We start from the raw sequence: 12,871 nt of genomic DNA on the forward strand, positions 1-12,871 counted from the left end.
ACAGGACACTCTTAAAATAGATTTTTGTTGTGGTAACTGAAAACATGTTGACTAATGAGTCAGCTTGTGATCCATCTTTGAATCTAGCAGGGTTTCAGAAAACTATACAGCTGAGATCAAAAGTGCAGTATGTTTCCTCTGTATGTTTTCCCTGACCCCGCACCATCAGTCTGTGCTGTTTGCTGCTACATAAAGCCATTATCATACAGTTAATCAGCTTATTGATTCACAGACTCATTTAAAGCCTGACGACTTCCTGGAGGAATGGATGGACACTTACGGCACTTAAGACCACACGCATGCGCTGTCTACCTTCATTTAACAGCCTCACAGACAGTGTCCCTTAACTTTTAGTTCTTTACCGCTCAGTGTTTTGTTGGGACGCGTTGGATATTTTGTGCTGGACACTGTTGGGAAGACGTTTAACATTATCACTGGGTCGCTGTGGTTTACGTGCTGTCCATACATCTTTCCTCCCACTCACACACTGACTCCGCCCCGCTGTTCCCGGTAGACCTGACTGAGTTGACACTGCGGAGACATCGAGACGATCAAGGTGCTGTGGGTGACTGCTTACTTTCCATTTTCCCAAGTGTTTTTTCTTCTTTTTCTCCTTCTTCTTTCTAATCCTGGACATCACGTCGTCTGTATTTGCCTGCTGTGTACAGTAGCATTAACTGTTAAAGGATTTTTTTTTTTACTGGGAGTACAAGAGGATCCGAGGAGTTGACGCGTTCTCACATGGAATAAACGCTCAGAGGCTCGAGGACAACATGACTGTGACTCGGGAGTTTTTCACCTTTTTAACCTGCATCGCCATGTTAATGGTATACCAATGTAAAGGAGGTAAAGACACCTTCACTACCTGGTATTCAGACTTTATACGAGCTTGGTAAAGGTTTGAGTCGACTACACAACTAACCTGAAGTATGAAAGTTCAATTAGACGGCTTTAATGACGCACTTCTAACTCTTCTGACAGAATATCATATTGGTAATGGGCTGCCATTAAAATGGTGGGTTTGTCAATAGCTGTTCATTTCAGGCAGGAGATTTAAAAAGCTGCCTGATAAACGAATAGTCGATTAATTTCTTTTTTTTTTTTTTTCATTTTTCAGCTATAGGTCTGTAGCCAACTATACTATATTTTTCTTTTAACTTATTTAGAGACTCTGTTCAGCCCTGGTTTGTTGGCTAACTGTTGTGTAATTACCGCCTGTAGCCTACTTATGAGGATTTTACATCAGGGAGCACCTACGTCATGATTTGGACACTTATTCCGCAAAGACGTTTGCTGAGGTGATTTAGACACCTCCTTAAAAAACACCTCCAGACTCCCTAAAGTATTTTGTGCCTAGTTTAGATGATAGGATACTTAATGGCTCTGCTGCTCAACAACAGAATTCACCACCTTGTCTTACGCACGGTAATTAGCCCTTGTTCAGATGTGGTTGCGCCTCTATTTTGCAATTACGGAGTGCGAAATCAAAAATGTAGTGACATGAAACAAACGAAAGCTAAAATATATTAAAACCTGAAATTGTATATGTTGAAAGTAATAAAATATGGTGCCTAAACAGACAGATTTTTTTAAAAGATAAAATTCTAGAAAGTAGAGCCACTAAGCACTGGAACATACATTTTCGTTTATTTTGGAACATATATTTCGTTCATTTAATCTCTTTTGAAAAGATTAGCTGAAAATCCCCATGGCATAGCCTGTTGAGAATGTAGCTACCTTATCCACATTCACCTGCACTGCCAAAACTAGCAACAAAAAACAAACAAACGAGAACTAAAACAACAACCACTTCCTCATATTTGACCTCATGCAAAGTTATCCCTCATGTGAAACATTAACTCATTTTATCGTACCGAACCGTTTATAGCTCATTGAGTTAATATGTGATTTCACCTGGATTTTCACAAAATCGGTAAAATAATTTCATTTTTTAACGTGGTCAGAAAATTGCATTCTTAGAGGAATGTCATAGGAATTTATTGGGACACTCAGTCCCTTTTTCCACTAAATTATCTCTGGTTCTTCAACTGGTTCCGTTCGTGGTTCATTAAGTTTTTAGTGGAAACATTGTAATTGAGGAGGTGTTACCAATGGAGGGCACTGCACAATGCCCAATGGAAGTAAACAACACTTACAAAATCGTGGTTTACATTAATCACCTGCAAACTTTTGTTCTGCTAGTACAGATACTTGTTTTTACCCCAAAAAACAAGCCCGGACCAGCTATTAATGGCACCACTGCACGCTCTCTGACGATTTCTCACTTGACTTCTCCATTGTGACCTTCTCCATCCGCTCTTTCAAACCTGTAGAATATGACATGCCCACTGATGTCTTCATGGTTCACACTTACGGTCAAGGAAAACCTGCTGGTCTTTGGTTCCAGCTGAGAACCAACTTTTCAGGTTCTGAACTAATTTATTTTTGGTTGAAATGCTCTCAACGGTTCAAACTTGGGTGTCGGAACCACAACAGGACAGGTTTCATGTTGGTGGAGAAGGGGTATCAGTAAATCTGCTAACGAAAAGTGTTTGAGATCACACCAATCAGGTACAGTGATTGTAGAATAGAGCAAAATTATAACAAAAGTATAAGCTGCTGTGCAGTTTGCCACACTTAGGCTCATTGTGCAGTTGGCAAATTTGTGAATCCTAGAATTAGCAAGGGAATGACCTGCTCTTTGCTCCCAATGTTGGCTAGCACTCGTTGCCTTCATTGGTTGGGTTTAGGCAAGAGAAGTGGGATTGGTTAGGGTAAGAATGTCAGGGTAAGCCAATCAGAGGTAGAGCAAGGTGGGCAATGCCTTAGCTATCCTGGATTTGCAAATTTGTATGCAGTTGCAGACTTTGGTCAACTACAGTAGGAAGTGAATTGTCACTCACGAGACATCACCACAACAGAGATCTTCAGAAAACGTATTTTTATTTAAAACATTATGAACTATTTATGCCCGCTTTTAAGGTGGGACAGTCCAGGTGAAAATGTATCTTTTTCATGCTTTAGTCAGTTTGGAGATTTGGGTTTTTCAGATTAGTGAAAGGAAAACGTCCATGTTAAATCACAAGTCACCCCACCTGCATTCCTGACTAGACCACTCAGTCCAAAATACATATTCATTTTTGCTTTAGTTCAGATTTCTGTTTTGGAAATGTATGCAAATTACTGCATATTCATTTAGATGATACCTCATTTGTGTATTAAAACGTAAAAATTCAGGAAACTTGTAATACAGAAAATAACTGTCTTAATGTAAGTAATCATCTGGTGGGAGTTAAATTGTGATATCTATTAGTCAAAATGTTATACTCTATTCACCTCTAGTGTCTTATTTTTCATCTAAAAATGTATTGAGTTTTACAGTACGTATCTTTATCTTTATCATTTTCTCACAAAGTGTTTTTTTTTTCACAAACTTTAAGACAGAAATCTCAGCTTGAGACACACTAAAATCATCAGACTTTACAGTTTCATTCCTATCTATATTTTAAAGGTTTTTACAGAGGGGGTTGTTCATATATCACCGATAGCCTCATTTATAGAATACTTTATTCCTGAAAACGTGGCAGAGTTTTTTTTTGTTTTTTTTTTACAGCTGTTGACAGTATCTTCTGATTTATGAAGTGCTAAAAACAGATACACAAAACTCCCTCTGTAAAAAACTTTGATTCTAATATGTCAACAAAATGAAACAGCTTAATTAGATAGCACCCCATTTGCATATTTAAAAATAAATTCAAGAAAACTTGTATAACAAAAAATAATGGTCTTAATCAAAGTAATCAACTGGTGAAGTTTCATGGAAAACCTGAAAATGTCTACAAACCAGCAGCAGGAGCTGTGAAAGGAGTTGAGGTTTTACTTTGACTCTGATATAATCAGTGGCGTGTGTGATTCAAGTAATAAATGGAAAAAGTGCATTCACTGACTATTGAGGCTAATTATAGCTTGTTGGGGTCATTTTATCCTGACCATGTTGTTAATTGTCCATTGTTCGGTAAAGATTAATTACTCATTTCTTTTTTTCATTTCCCATCCCACAGATCGCCTTCCTCCTCCAACAGGGCTGTCATATAGGTGGCTCGACCCATTTACAGTCAACGTGTCCTGGCAGAAGCCCAGAGGTGTGGCAGATGGCGAGGTGCAATACAAATACCGCCGGATGAAGGATGCAACAGATAATGTAAGAAACATGACGGAACTGGATCTCTTTGCTAGTGTTTGTGTGCATGTTTGTCAGGGGGGTCTTGTGGTCTCCAGGTTGCGTCAGTGGGGAATTACCTTATTTGTATGTCATTATTCATTTGTCCATTTATTCATTCATTCATTGAGAAGGAACAATTGAGCCATGCATTCAAGGTTCAAGAAATCTCTGGTATCCAAATTTATGAGTCAACTGTTGATAAGTTTATTACCGGGCCATAGAACCGCTCTTCCATTAAGACAACAAAACACCATAGACTGTACACTTCAAATTCAGTAATTTATACTCACTGGGCTTCATGCAAGGCTCTCATGCACTCTCACAGCTACCTCAGGTCTTTGTCAAATATCCTCCTCTGTTGTAACCCCTGACAGTGTAATATCACCTGCTGTAGGTTACAATATTCTCCCATCTGATCTCTCTGTGACTGTCCTGTCCCACCATATTAGTCACGAACTGCTTTGCCTAGAAAGATGTCAAACCATTGGCAGGTTAATGTTTCCCAGCTGTTTCGGTCCTCCGATACCACCGCTAAGTTGGCCCCCTTACCTTCGCAGTGGTGGATCTTCCTATAGATGACACAGGCAGCCGCCTGGGGAGCCACCCAGAGGGGCATGCCTTTGAAAAAATAAAAATAAAAATCTAACATAAGGCAGAAATAAACATCGATTGCTACGGTCAGTCTGTAGTAATGGTACCAGATCTAGCGTTGGCAATGCAGTTCATCTTAATGTGTTCATCAGTGAGTGATCATCTCAGTCATAACATGCTTGAGCTGGTGGAGAGGATGGAGAGCATTAGAGCAAGAGACTTGAAACTCCTTAAGGTTTAGTACAAGAATACAACAGTGTTCTTGCATAAAGCCCTTTGTCTAATAGATACAACTGTTACAACCACACAAATAAATATACAAACCTTGGAATACTGTGGAATCACAATGATTTACATTGTTTACATATGAAGCCCAGATGACAAATAATATACAAAAAGAAACGCTGTGAATGTTTTGCAACATGCAAATGCATTATCATGCTACCTGCTTGTTCCAGTATGTGTCAGCATGACTGTCACTAAAGCCTGTGTTGTTGTTCCTGCAGTCATTGGCATGCAGCGAATGGAGAAATTTCACAGAGAACCTTCTCACAGAAGAGACGGGTTCCGATCGTTGGACGTTTGAAGTTTGGACTGTTGGCAGTCAAAACTGTGGCAAAAGTTTGAATGACAGCACACATGTGCCTGTTACCATTCATGCCCCCAAGCCCAGAGGTAGGAAGCAAAAAGCTGAAAGTTGTCCTGATTATCCTGATGAATCTCCAGGGTTCTTGTAGAGCCTTAAAAAGTCTTAAATTTGATTTTCAGAGTTTAAGGTCATAAGATGTCTAAAAAAAAAAGTCCCTTTTTGAATTGTGGTAGGTTTTGTATTTTGAGGTGATGCCTAGTTGTATGAAAAGTATCTCCCCAAAGATCCATTTACATAAATATGGTTTGGTCTTTGGTCACAGAGTAGCAACCCCAGATGATGCTTTATAAGTCATATTTGATTCTTTGCTACATGTATGCATGTGATATTTCTGTTTTTGTACTATACAGCTGAAATGAAGGACATCAAATGTTTCATCTCCAACGGTGACGCGAACTGTTCCTGGATCTCAGGAGGCCAGCCTTTTAACGTCACCTATAGGTGAGAATCAAAGCCAAAATAAAGGAGATACTGTATGTCTCCAAACTAATGATGGCTGTGGGAATTAACTACAGGGACTATGTAATTGTTTTCATATAATACACTGTGCATCAGGCTATTATCATAATGTGTGGACCCTATGAACATCTAGTGGTGACTGAAGGAATTGCAGGAACTTGTTTCAGCCAAAGCCTTCCTTGCTCCGTGTTTCTTTGATCACCTGCCCGTTTTATCACCGCAGGACTTGTGGACACACTGAGAAAGTCTTGAAGAGATTAAAAGAGTGCGATCAGCCTTACAGCGGTAGGACAAGGAATGGCTGTTACCTGGAATCTGATGCTGTCCTCAATAACATCTGCATGGTTGTGGCCACTGAAGCTGGACAGAGCACCTTTAAACCTGCACTTAGTAAGTATTAATGTCATCACACATTTTGAAAATAAATATAAAACATTTTTCTGTTAGAATAGTTTTATAACCAGTGATTAAATCTTATCTTTGGGTGATAAAAATATTGGATATATTTTGTCTTCCAGTGATACATTCACCAAAATTGAACATCAAAGAAGAAAACAATAGCCTCAACCTGAGCTGGACACTTCCAAAGATCATAAACGATAAGTGCTGGGAATTGAAGGTCTGCTTCAAGCAATGCAATATGCCTAAAGTAAGTAGGAGAATTTAACTGTTTATCCTATTAGTTTAAAGTCACACAGACAGTTTTTCTATACCTGACAAAATGCAGCAGTGTGGTTTAATGCGTTTACTATTTTTAGGAATGCCGGACCTTAAACTACGAGACACAGCCTATGCAGGTGACCTATGATAAAAGGTGCCGTTACGAGTTCCAATCCAGAGCCAAAACTACGAACTACTGCGGGAATATATCCAGTGACTTCGGTGATGTTGTATTCTATGGTAATTGTTCAACCAATTATACTGAAATTATACTGAAATTTAAACAGCATTGAATTCGTAGAATTGAAATGTTTTACTTTGAAAACCATGAATCTAAAATTATTTGTTATGACCTGAATTCACATCTGACCTGAATTTTTTTCAACATTAACAAATTCAGGCCTAAGTTGAATTTTTTTTTTAGATCTGAATGTGACCAATCACATTATATATACATATATATATATATATAGTCTCTTAATTGCTTCCATACAAGTTGTAACAATAAGAATGACAATGACAAATTAAAAATTACACATTTGCAAATGAAGACATAATAAACTGATACATACACTAATAACCAATAACCTGTTAACCTGTACCCAAGTGTGAAGTTTTCGTTGGGGGGAGACACATATGAAACTGGGGGGATTGGGGCTTCCTCCACTAGAAAATCTTGAGCCTCAAACGCTGAGTTTCTGCAATCTGATACTTTTTTTTTTTTTTGCACAAATTTGTGCGTTTTCTGCATCTGATTATGGTGTAATGTCTTTAGTTTTGTCAAAATAAAATTCCTTTGCTACACTTATGCTTGTACCTATCAGATGCCTAGTACCTCATGTAGAGTCCAAAATACAAGTCTGCTGCCTCAATCAAGTAACCAGTCAAGATATCCTCTTGCTGCCCATTGCAGACTTTCTGACCAAACAGGGCAGCTGTGTTGATCCTCTTTCTCTCAAGTTTTGTAATCTCTTGCAGTATCCGCTTGTTACATGGCAGAAAGAGTACATCTGCAAGCACACCCCTATCAGTTTTTCACACCAACTTTCCTGCCATGTTGAATGAAGAAGTAAGACAGAGAGATTGTGTTTAGTTATCTCTGGGGTTAATTGTGACACTTCTCTAATAGTGGTTGCAACCATCCCCGCCCCTGTCAGACATCGTTTAGCCAGGTGTAGCAGCATGGTGGCTTAAAATGAGCAAAGATTAAATGCTTTACATATTACCCAAGAGACAACTCTCTACGTTACATAATTCTAACTTCAACAGTATCCATATTTGTCGAAGAAATAGACTCTCATTCTTCAAAATCAGTGTTTTGGCTGTAAAATCTGAACACTTCTTCGCACAGCTATGAAATTTCACATGCAAGGTCAGAAAGGAAGTGGTCATGCAATACACATATACTACATGAGTCACAGGTTATCCTCCTTGCGAAAGGGGTGCTGTCACAACCATACCTAGTCTCCTGAGATTTGTATCAGGTCACTAAGTTTTATATAATTTTCATATGTATGTTTTTTTTTTAAAGTTTGATAAGGAAGTGAAATCCATTTGAACAATGACATGATTCTTGAAATCTCATGAAGCAAACACTGGAAAAAAGTGCACTGATTTTTCCCAGCTTTCTCCAGCAACTTAAAGACTTCTGTACAGAAGTATATAGTAGCAAATGAGAAGGGACGACAGTCAATGCAGCTAAAATAACATGACAATTGCATTTTAGCCAATTTCAGGTGAGCTCGTTGTAGATTTGTGTCATACCAGTTTCCTTTGATGTACCTGGCACACACACTTTGGCGCTTTTGTGGGGTCGTCTTCGCAAAATTTTAAACAATTCCAGACATTTGACATTTTCTCCATCTTGCTAACATATCTGTAAGCCTGTCACATGTGGTCAAACTGTCCCAGTTTCAGTAGAGCTGGACTGCAGGTGGCTGGCATTAGACGAGAGCGAGTCGGAGTCACAAAATCATTGCAAAGTTTAAATGTCCTTGTCTGAAAATAACTAAAAATAATTCATGCTGATGATGAGTAATGATGTTGGACTAATATTTCTCAGTTTATGGGATTTGTGAGGTAATGCATGTATGAGTTACCCTACACATGTATGAACAGGGCATTTGAATACTATTTTTGATGTTGTTTACCATGGCAATGATTGAAGCTTCAGTAGACCTGTAACTCAATACAATAATACAATAACAGAACAATTGTCAAGCGTTTGGGAAAAAACATTTTATAGATATAATAAAAAAATAAGCCTGTTATATATGATCGAAAAAAACATAATGCAGACAGAGAATGTAAAAAAAAAAAATCCTAAGAATATCAGTGTACAATATTCACAGGAAGTAATCTGCTCAAAATTCATCCAAGTTGCTCGTTTTCCACATACTTGGATTAATTGTACAGCTTATCAGTTATTAAATGTAATATGAAATATCTATAAAATATGTCACTTAGTCAGGGGTTGTTAGTTTACTCAATGACAGTAAAGGGTCCCTTAAGGAAAAATGTTGGGAACCACTGTTTTAACCCATCATTTAGCCAGTATTGGACACCATCAGTTGATCCCCATTATGTTGAAGAGGATTTAAAAGTTATGGTATTATTAGTATTATTAAGAGTCATCTTTGGTGTTTTTTCTGCATATAGAATTTATTAACCAATGCTTTTTATGAGAAAATCACATGTTGACTTTGACTGCAGCTATTGCATTAAGACTTGGACGTTTCTCCACAATCCTTATGTGCTGCAACAATATTTTGTCAACTATCACATGTAACATAAGAAAAAATGTCTTGAAAATATCTTGAAAGCTGAAGGAAAGGTGTCTCTCTTCGTCACAGGTACCAATGAGCCTCCTGATGAGACTCTGACCGTGGTTGCCATTGTCATCCCTATTATTCTGTCTGCCTGCATCATTCTGTCCTGCTACTGTTTCAGGAGGTACGTTATGGAATCGGGATGATAGTGCAAAGTACATGTCTGGGTGCCCACATTGCTTTATAGCAAATTTTGCAATCTATTTCAAGAGTGGATGTTGTAAAGTGCCACTCTGTAGGACAGTATTGCATGTTTCTCAAAAACCAAGAACCAGATTATCAGGAAATATGTTGTGCATGAATGTCCTGTGACATGGAGAAACCTGATCATTCTGGTGGCCCTCTACTGCCAATTGTATGCAAACTCTGACCTTTAAAGCTTCCAGGAAGTTGGTGTTACTTTTTAACTGCACCTGACTCTCTTAGAGTGCTGCTGCTGGAGTGCTTCAGGGTTCAATCAGAGCACAGAGTGGGTGTGGGTAGAAAATATTTAACAAATCCACTCCACCCTCAGGCACAGATAGTCAGGTGTTTAATCTGAGCAACAATAAAAAGAAAAATATCATAAGAAAGGAATGTTCAAGTCATTCAGAGTTTAAACTTAAAGGAACAGTTTGCCCCAAGCTGAAAATATTTATTTTTCTTCTTACCTGTAGTTCTTCTCTATCAATTTAGATAATTTTGGTGTGAGTTGCTGAGCTTTCAAGGTATCTGCCATATAGATGTCTGCCTTCTCTGCAGTATAATGGAACTAGATGGCACTCAGCTTGTGGTGCTCAAAGTGCCAAAAAAAAAAAAAAAAAACACATTTGAAAAACTCAGCAGCAATGTGTCTTTCCAGAAATCACAACCCAATCACTCAAAATAATCCACAGACCTTGTTGTGAGCAGTTTCATGTAGGAACTACTTGCTTTCTACCAAACTATACCCACCAACCCTATCACCGTGCGGAAGGAAGCATGCATCTACTCGAGACATATGACATCTTTGGTGCTGGAAGTATTGTGCACTGGTTGTTAATTTCTGTCATTGTGTCTCTTTGTAGGCACAGCTCCATTATTTGCCCCATCATACCAGATCCTTCTGCAATATTCAAGGAAATGATGATGAATGGAAACAAAGAAGTTAAGGTAAAGTTTAGGAAAAAATATGAATGCTCTACTCACCTGATCTCTCTATCTCCACAATCACTCATTACACTGTTCTGTGTTTTAGACTGCAGAAGAGAGTCTGTACACGCCGATGCCAGAACCCGTTGAATCCTGCAAAATAACCCTCATCGCTGAAAACAGTGTCCTCCAGCAAAACTCCTGATGTGTGCAATTACACTGCAATGCCTGCAGTTCAGCTGGACTTCAACACTGGGTGAATTCATCAGGAACATTTACAGAGTAACTTAACACCAGGCTGAAAGGCTTTGTACCTCTGACCTCTTCTGGTGTAAAGTGTCAAGTCTGCTGCACCTCTGTGTGTCACCTTTACTGTACTCAACTGACTTTGTATCAGTGCAACCAGGGAAGAACTTTGACCACTAGAGGGCAGCAAAACACAACATTTTCAGCTGCTTTTCTGTCACTATCTCAGGTAGTGCTGATGTACTCTGCCGAGGCCTGTCACGAACAGGATAAGGAAATACACTGAATCCTTGGAGCTACCTTGAAAAAAGAAAAGCCACCAGGCTGTGGACCCGGAAATGTCAACTGGACAAGAAAGTTTGTCAGGCCTGTACTGTGCTGATATGCTCCCATTGAGCACTGGAGGAGGAAGACTAGGACTGGGCGGGTCGTGTGTTTGGTCGGATAGATTACAAGTAGGTCAGCAGGAGCTGTATTTACTAGGAACTGTCCCACTGGGAAGAGGAGGTGTCCCTGGGAATCTGCTGTGCAGATCTAAGAGAATATAACTAGAAGAGGGGAAATGGTTAAAAAAAAGGGGCATTTGCATTGGTCATGCTCGTGGGAATGTTAAGCAAATGCAAGTATGACTGCTGTCATGGCAGCTAGACAATGGGCAGGAAGCAGTAAACGAAATGGAAAGCACACGCTTCCAGGGATCCCTAAGCAGTTCTTACAGTAGTTAATATGTATCTTGAAAATCTGACCATGTGGTGTTAAGCATTTTCAACCTTTTCACACAAACTTGCACCTTTTTTTGAAAAGAGAGCAATGATAGAGCATGTGAAGACATCTAACAGCAGTTTAGCAGTCATGGGTTGATTTAGCGTAATCCACTGTCTGCTTGCTCACACGCTAATTCCAAAAAATGCCACATCACTATTAGTCACACAGTCTTCCTTCCTGAAACCGAGGGAAGCTTTGTTTTTGCCCCCTGTTGCTTTGTGACATTTACCAACATTTCTATTTGTTGGGTGATTATTGACCATTTTCACTGCTTTAACAGAGAATAAAGAAAGACAACAGTGGTCGCTTGGTTGTGATTGTTGATATTACCCATCAGTGGTTGATTTCAGTCTTCTTTGTAGTCCTAGTTTCATAATGGACTTGTCACAGCTTGTTGCTTGTGGAGCTCCAAGATGTTATTTTTTCAACATTCCTACTAAAGTAACAAAACAAAAATATCAACTCAGGTCTTAATGTTAATAAATCATACTAATGTTGGGATACTTCTAGTTTACAGATCATTAATAACCATAAGTAGGATTAGCTTTTGGGCAACCAGGGTTTAAACAATTCTTTTAGCTGGCTTTTCATCTCCTCTTGCATGATACTTTATTTCAAAGGTGGGGACACATGTGATTGGTGGTTTGGGGTCCTCCACAAAAAAAAATTCAGCATCAAACACTTTAGCTATTACGGAAGCGTATTGCGTTCACTTAACAAATAAAAAAGCCCTGTTTTTCTGAGTAATTTTTTCTGTTTTTCGTGGTAATATTTTCTGTTTTTCTGAGTAATTTTTTCTGTTTTTCGTGGTAATTTTTTCTGTTTTTCTGAGTAATATTTTCTGTTTATCGTGGTATTTTTTTCTGTTTTTCTGAGTAATATTTTCTGTTTTTCGGAGTCATTTTTTTTCTGTTTTTCGTGGTAATTTTTTTTCCTGAACGAGGAGACGAAATACTTCAAAATCTCGCAAGAAGCTCCCACCTGACACCTGCAAGTGACCCCTGGATCCATGGTGACTCCTGCTCATGGATGTATTTTGCATCCGTGCTCCTGCTCCTAGACAATTTCAACTACGGGATCAATAAGGCTAAGGCATGTAATTAGTTACACACAGGGTATGATAATCTACAGTGGTGTGAAAAAGTGTTTGCCCCCTTCCTGATTTCTTACTTTTTTGCATGTTTTCCACACTTAAATGTTTCAGATCATCAAACAAATTTAAACATTAGTCAAAGATAACACAAGTAAACACAAAATGCAGTTTTTAAATGAAGGGTTTTATTAATGAGGAAGAAAAAAATCCAAAGCTACATGGCCCTGTGTGAAAAAGTGTTTGCCCCC

The 12,871-nt window shown here is 38.7% G+C and overlaps 1 protein-coding gene across 1 annotated transcript; it reads left to right on the top strand.

Moving 5' to 3' along the window:
* The first annotated feature begins 394 nt into the window (after window positions 1-394).
* Window positions 395-12,274, top strand: LOC126404090 (interleukin-13 receptor subunit alpha-1-like). Its single transcript, XM_050067083.1, has 10 exons — window positions 395-846; window positions 4,062-4,201; window positions 5,320-5,488; window positions 5,813-5,903; window positions 6,145-6,311; window positions 6,440-6,570; window positions 6,680-6,821; window positions 9,434-9,533; window positions 10,456-10,540; window positions 10,626-12,274. Exons 1-10 carry the CDS (start codon window positions 774-776, stop codon window positions 10,722-10,724), a joined length of 1,197 nt encoding a protein of 398 aa, XP_049923040.1. The 5' UTR covers window positions 395-773; the 3' UTR covers window positions 10,725-12,274.
* The last annotated feature ends 597 nt before the right edge of the window (window positions 12,275-12,871 follow it).

The sequence above is a fragment of the Epinephelus moara genome, chromosome 17 (assembly GCF_006386435.1).
Source record: "Epinephelus moara isolate mb chromosome 17, YSFRI_EMoa_1.0, whole genome shotgun sequence".
In the NCBI taxonomy this organism is placed as follows: domain Eukaryota; kingdom Metazoa; phylum Chordata; class Actinopteri; order Perciformes; family Serranidae; genus Epinephelus; species Epinephelus moara.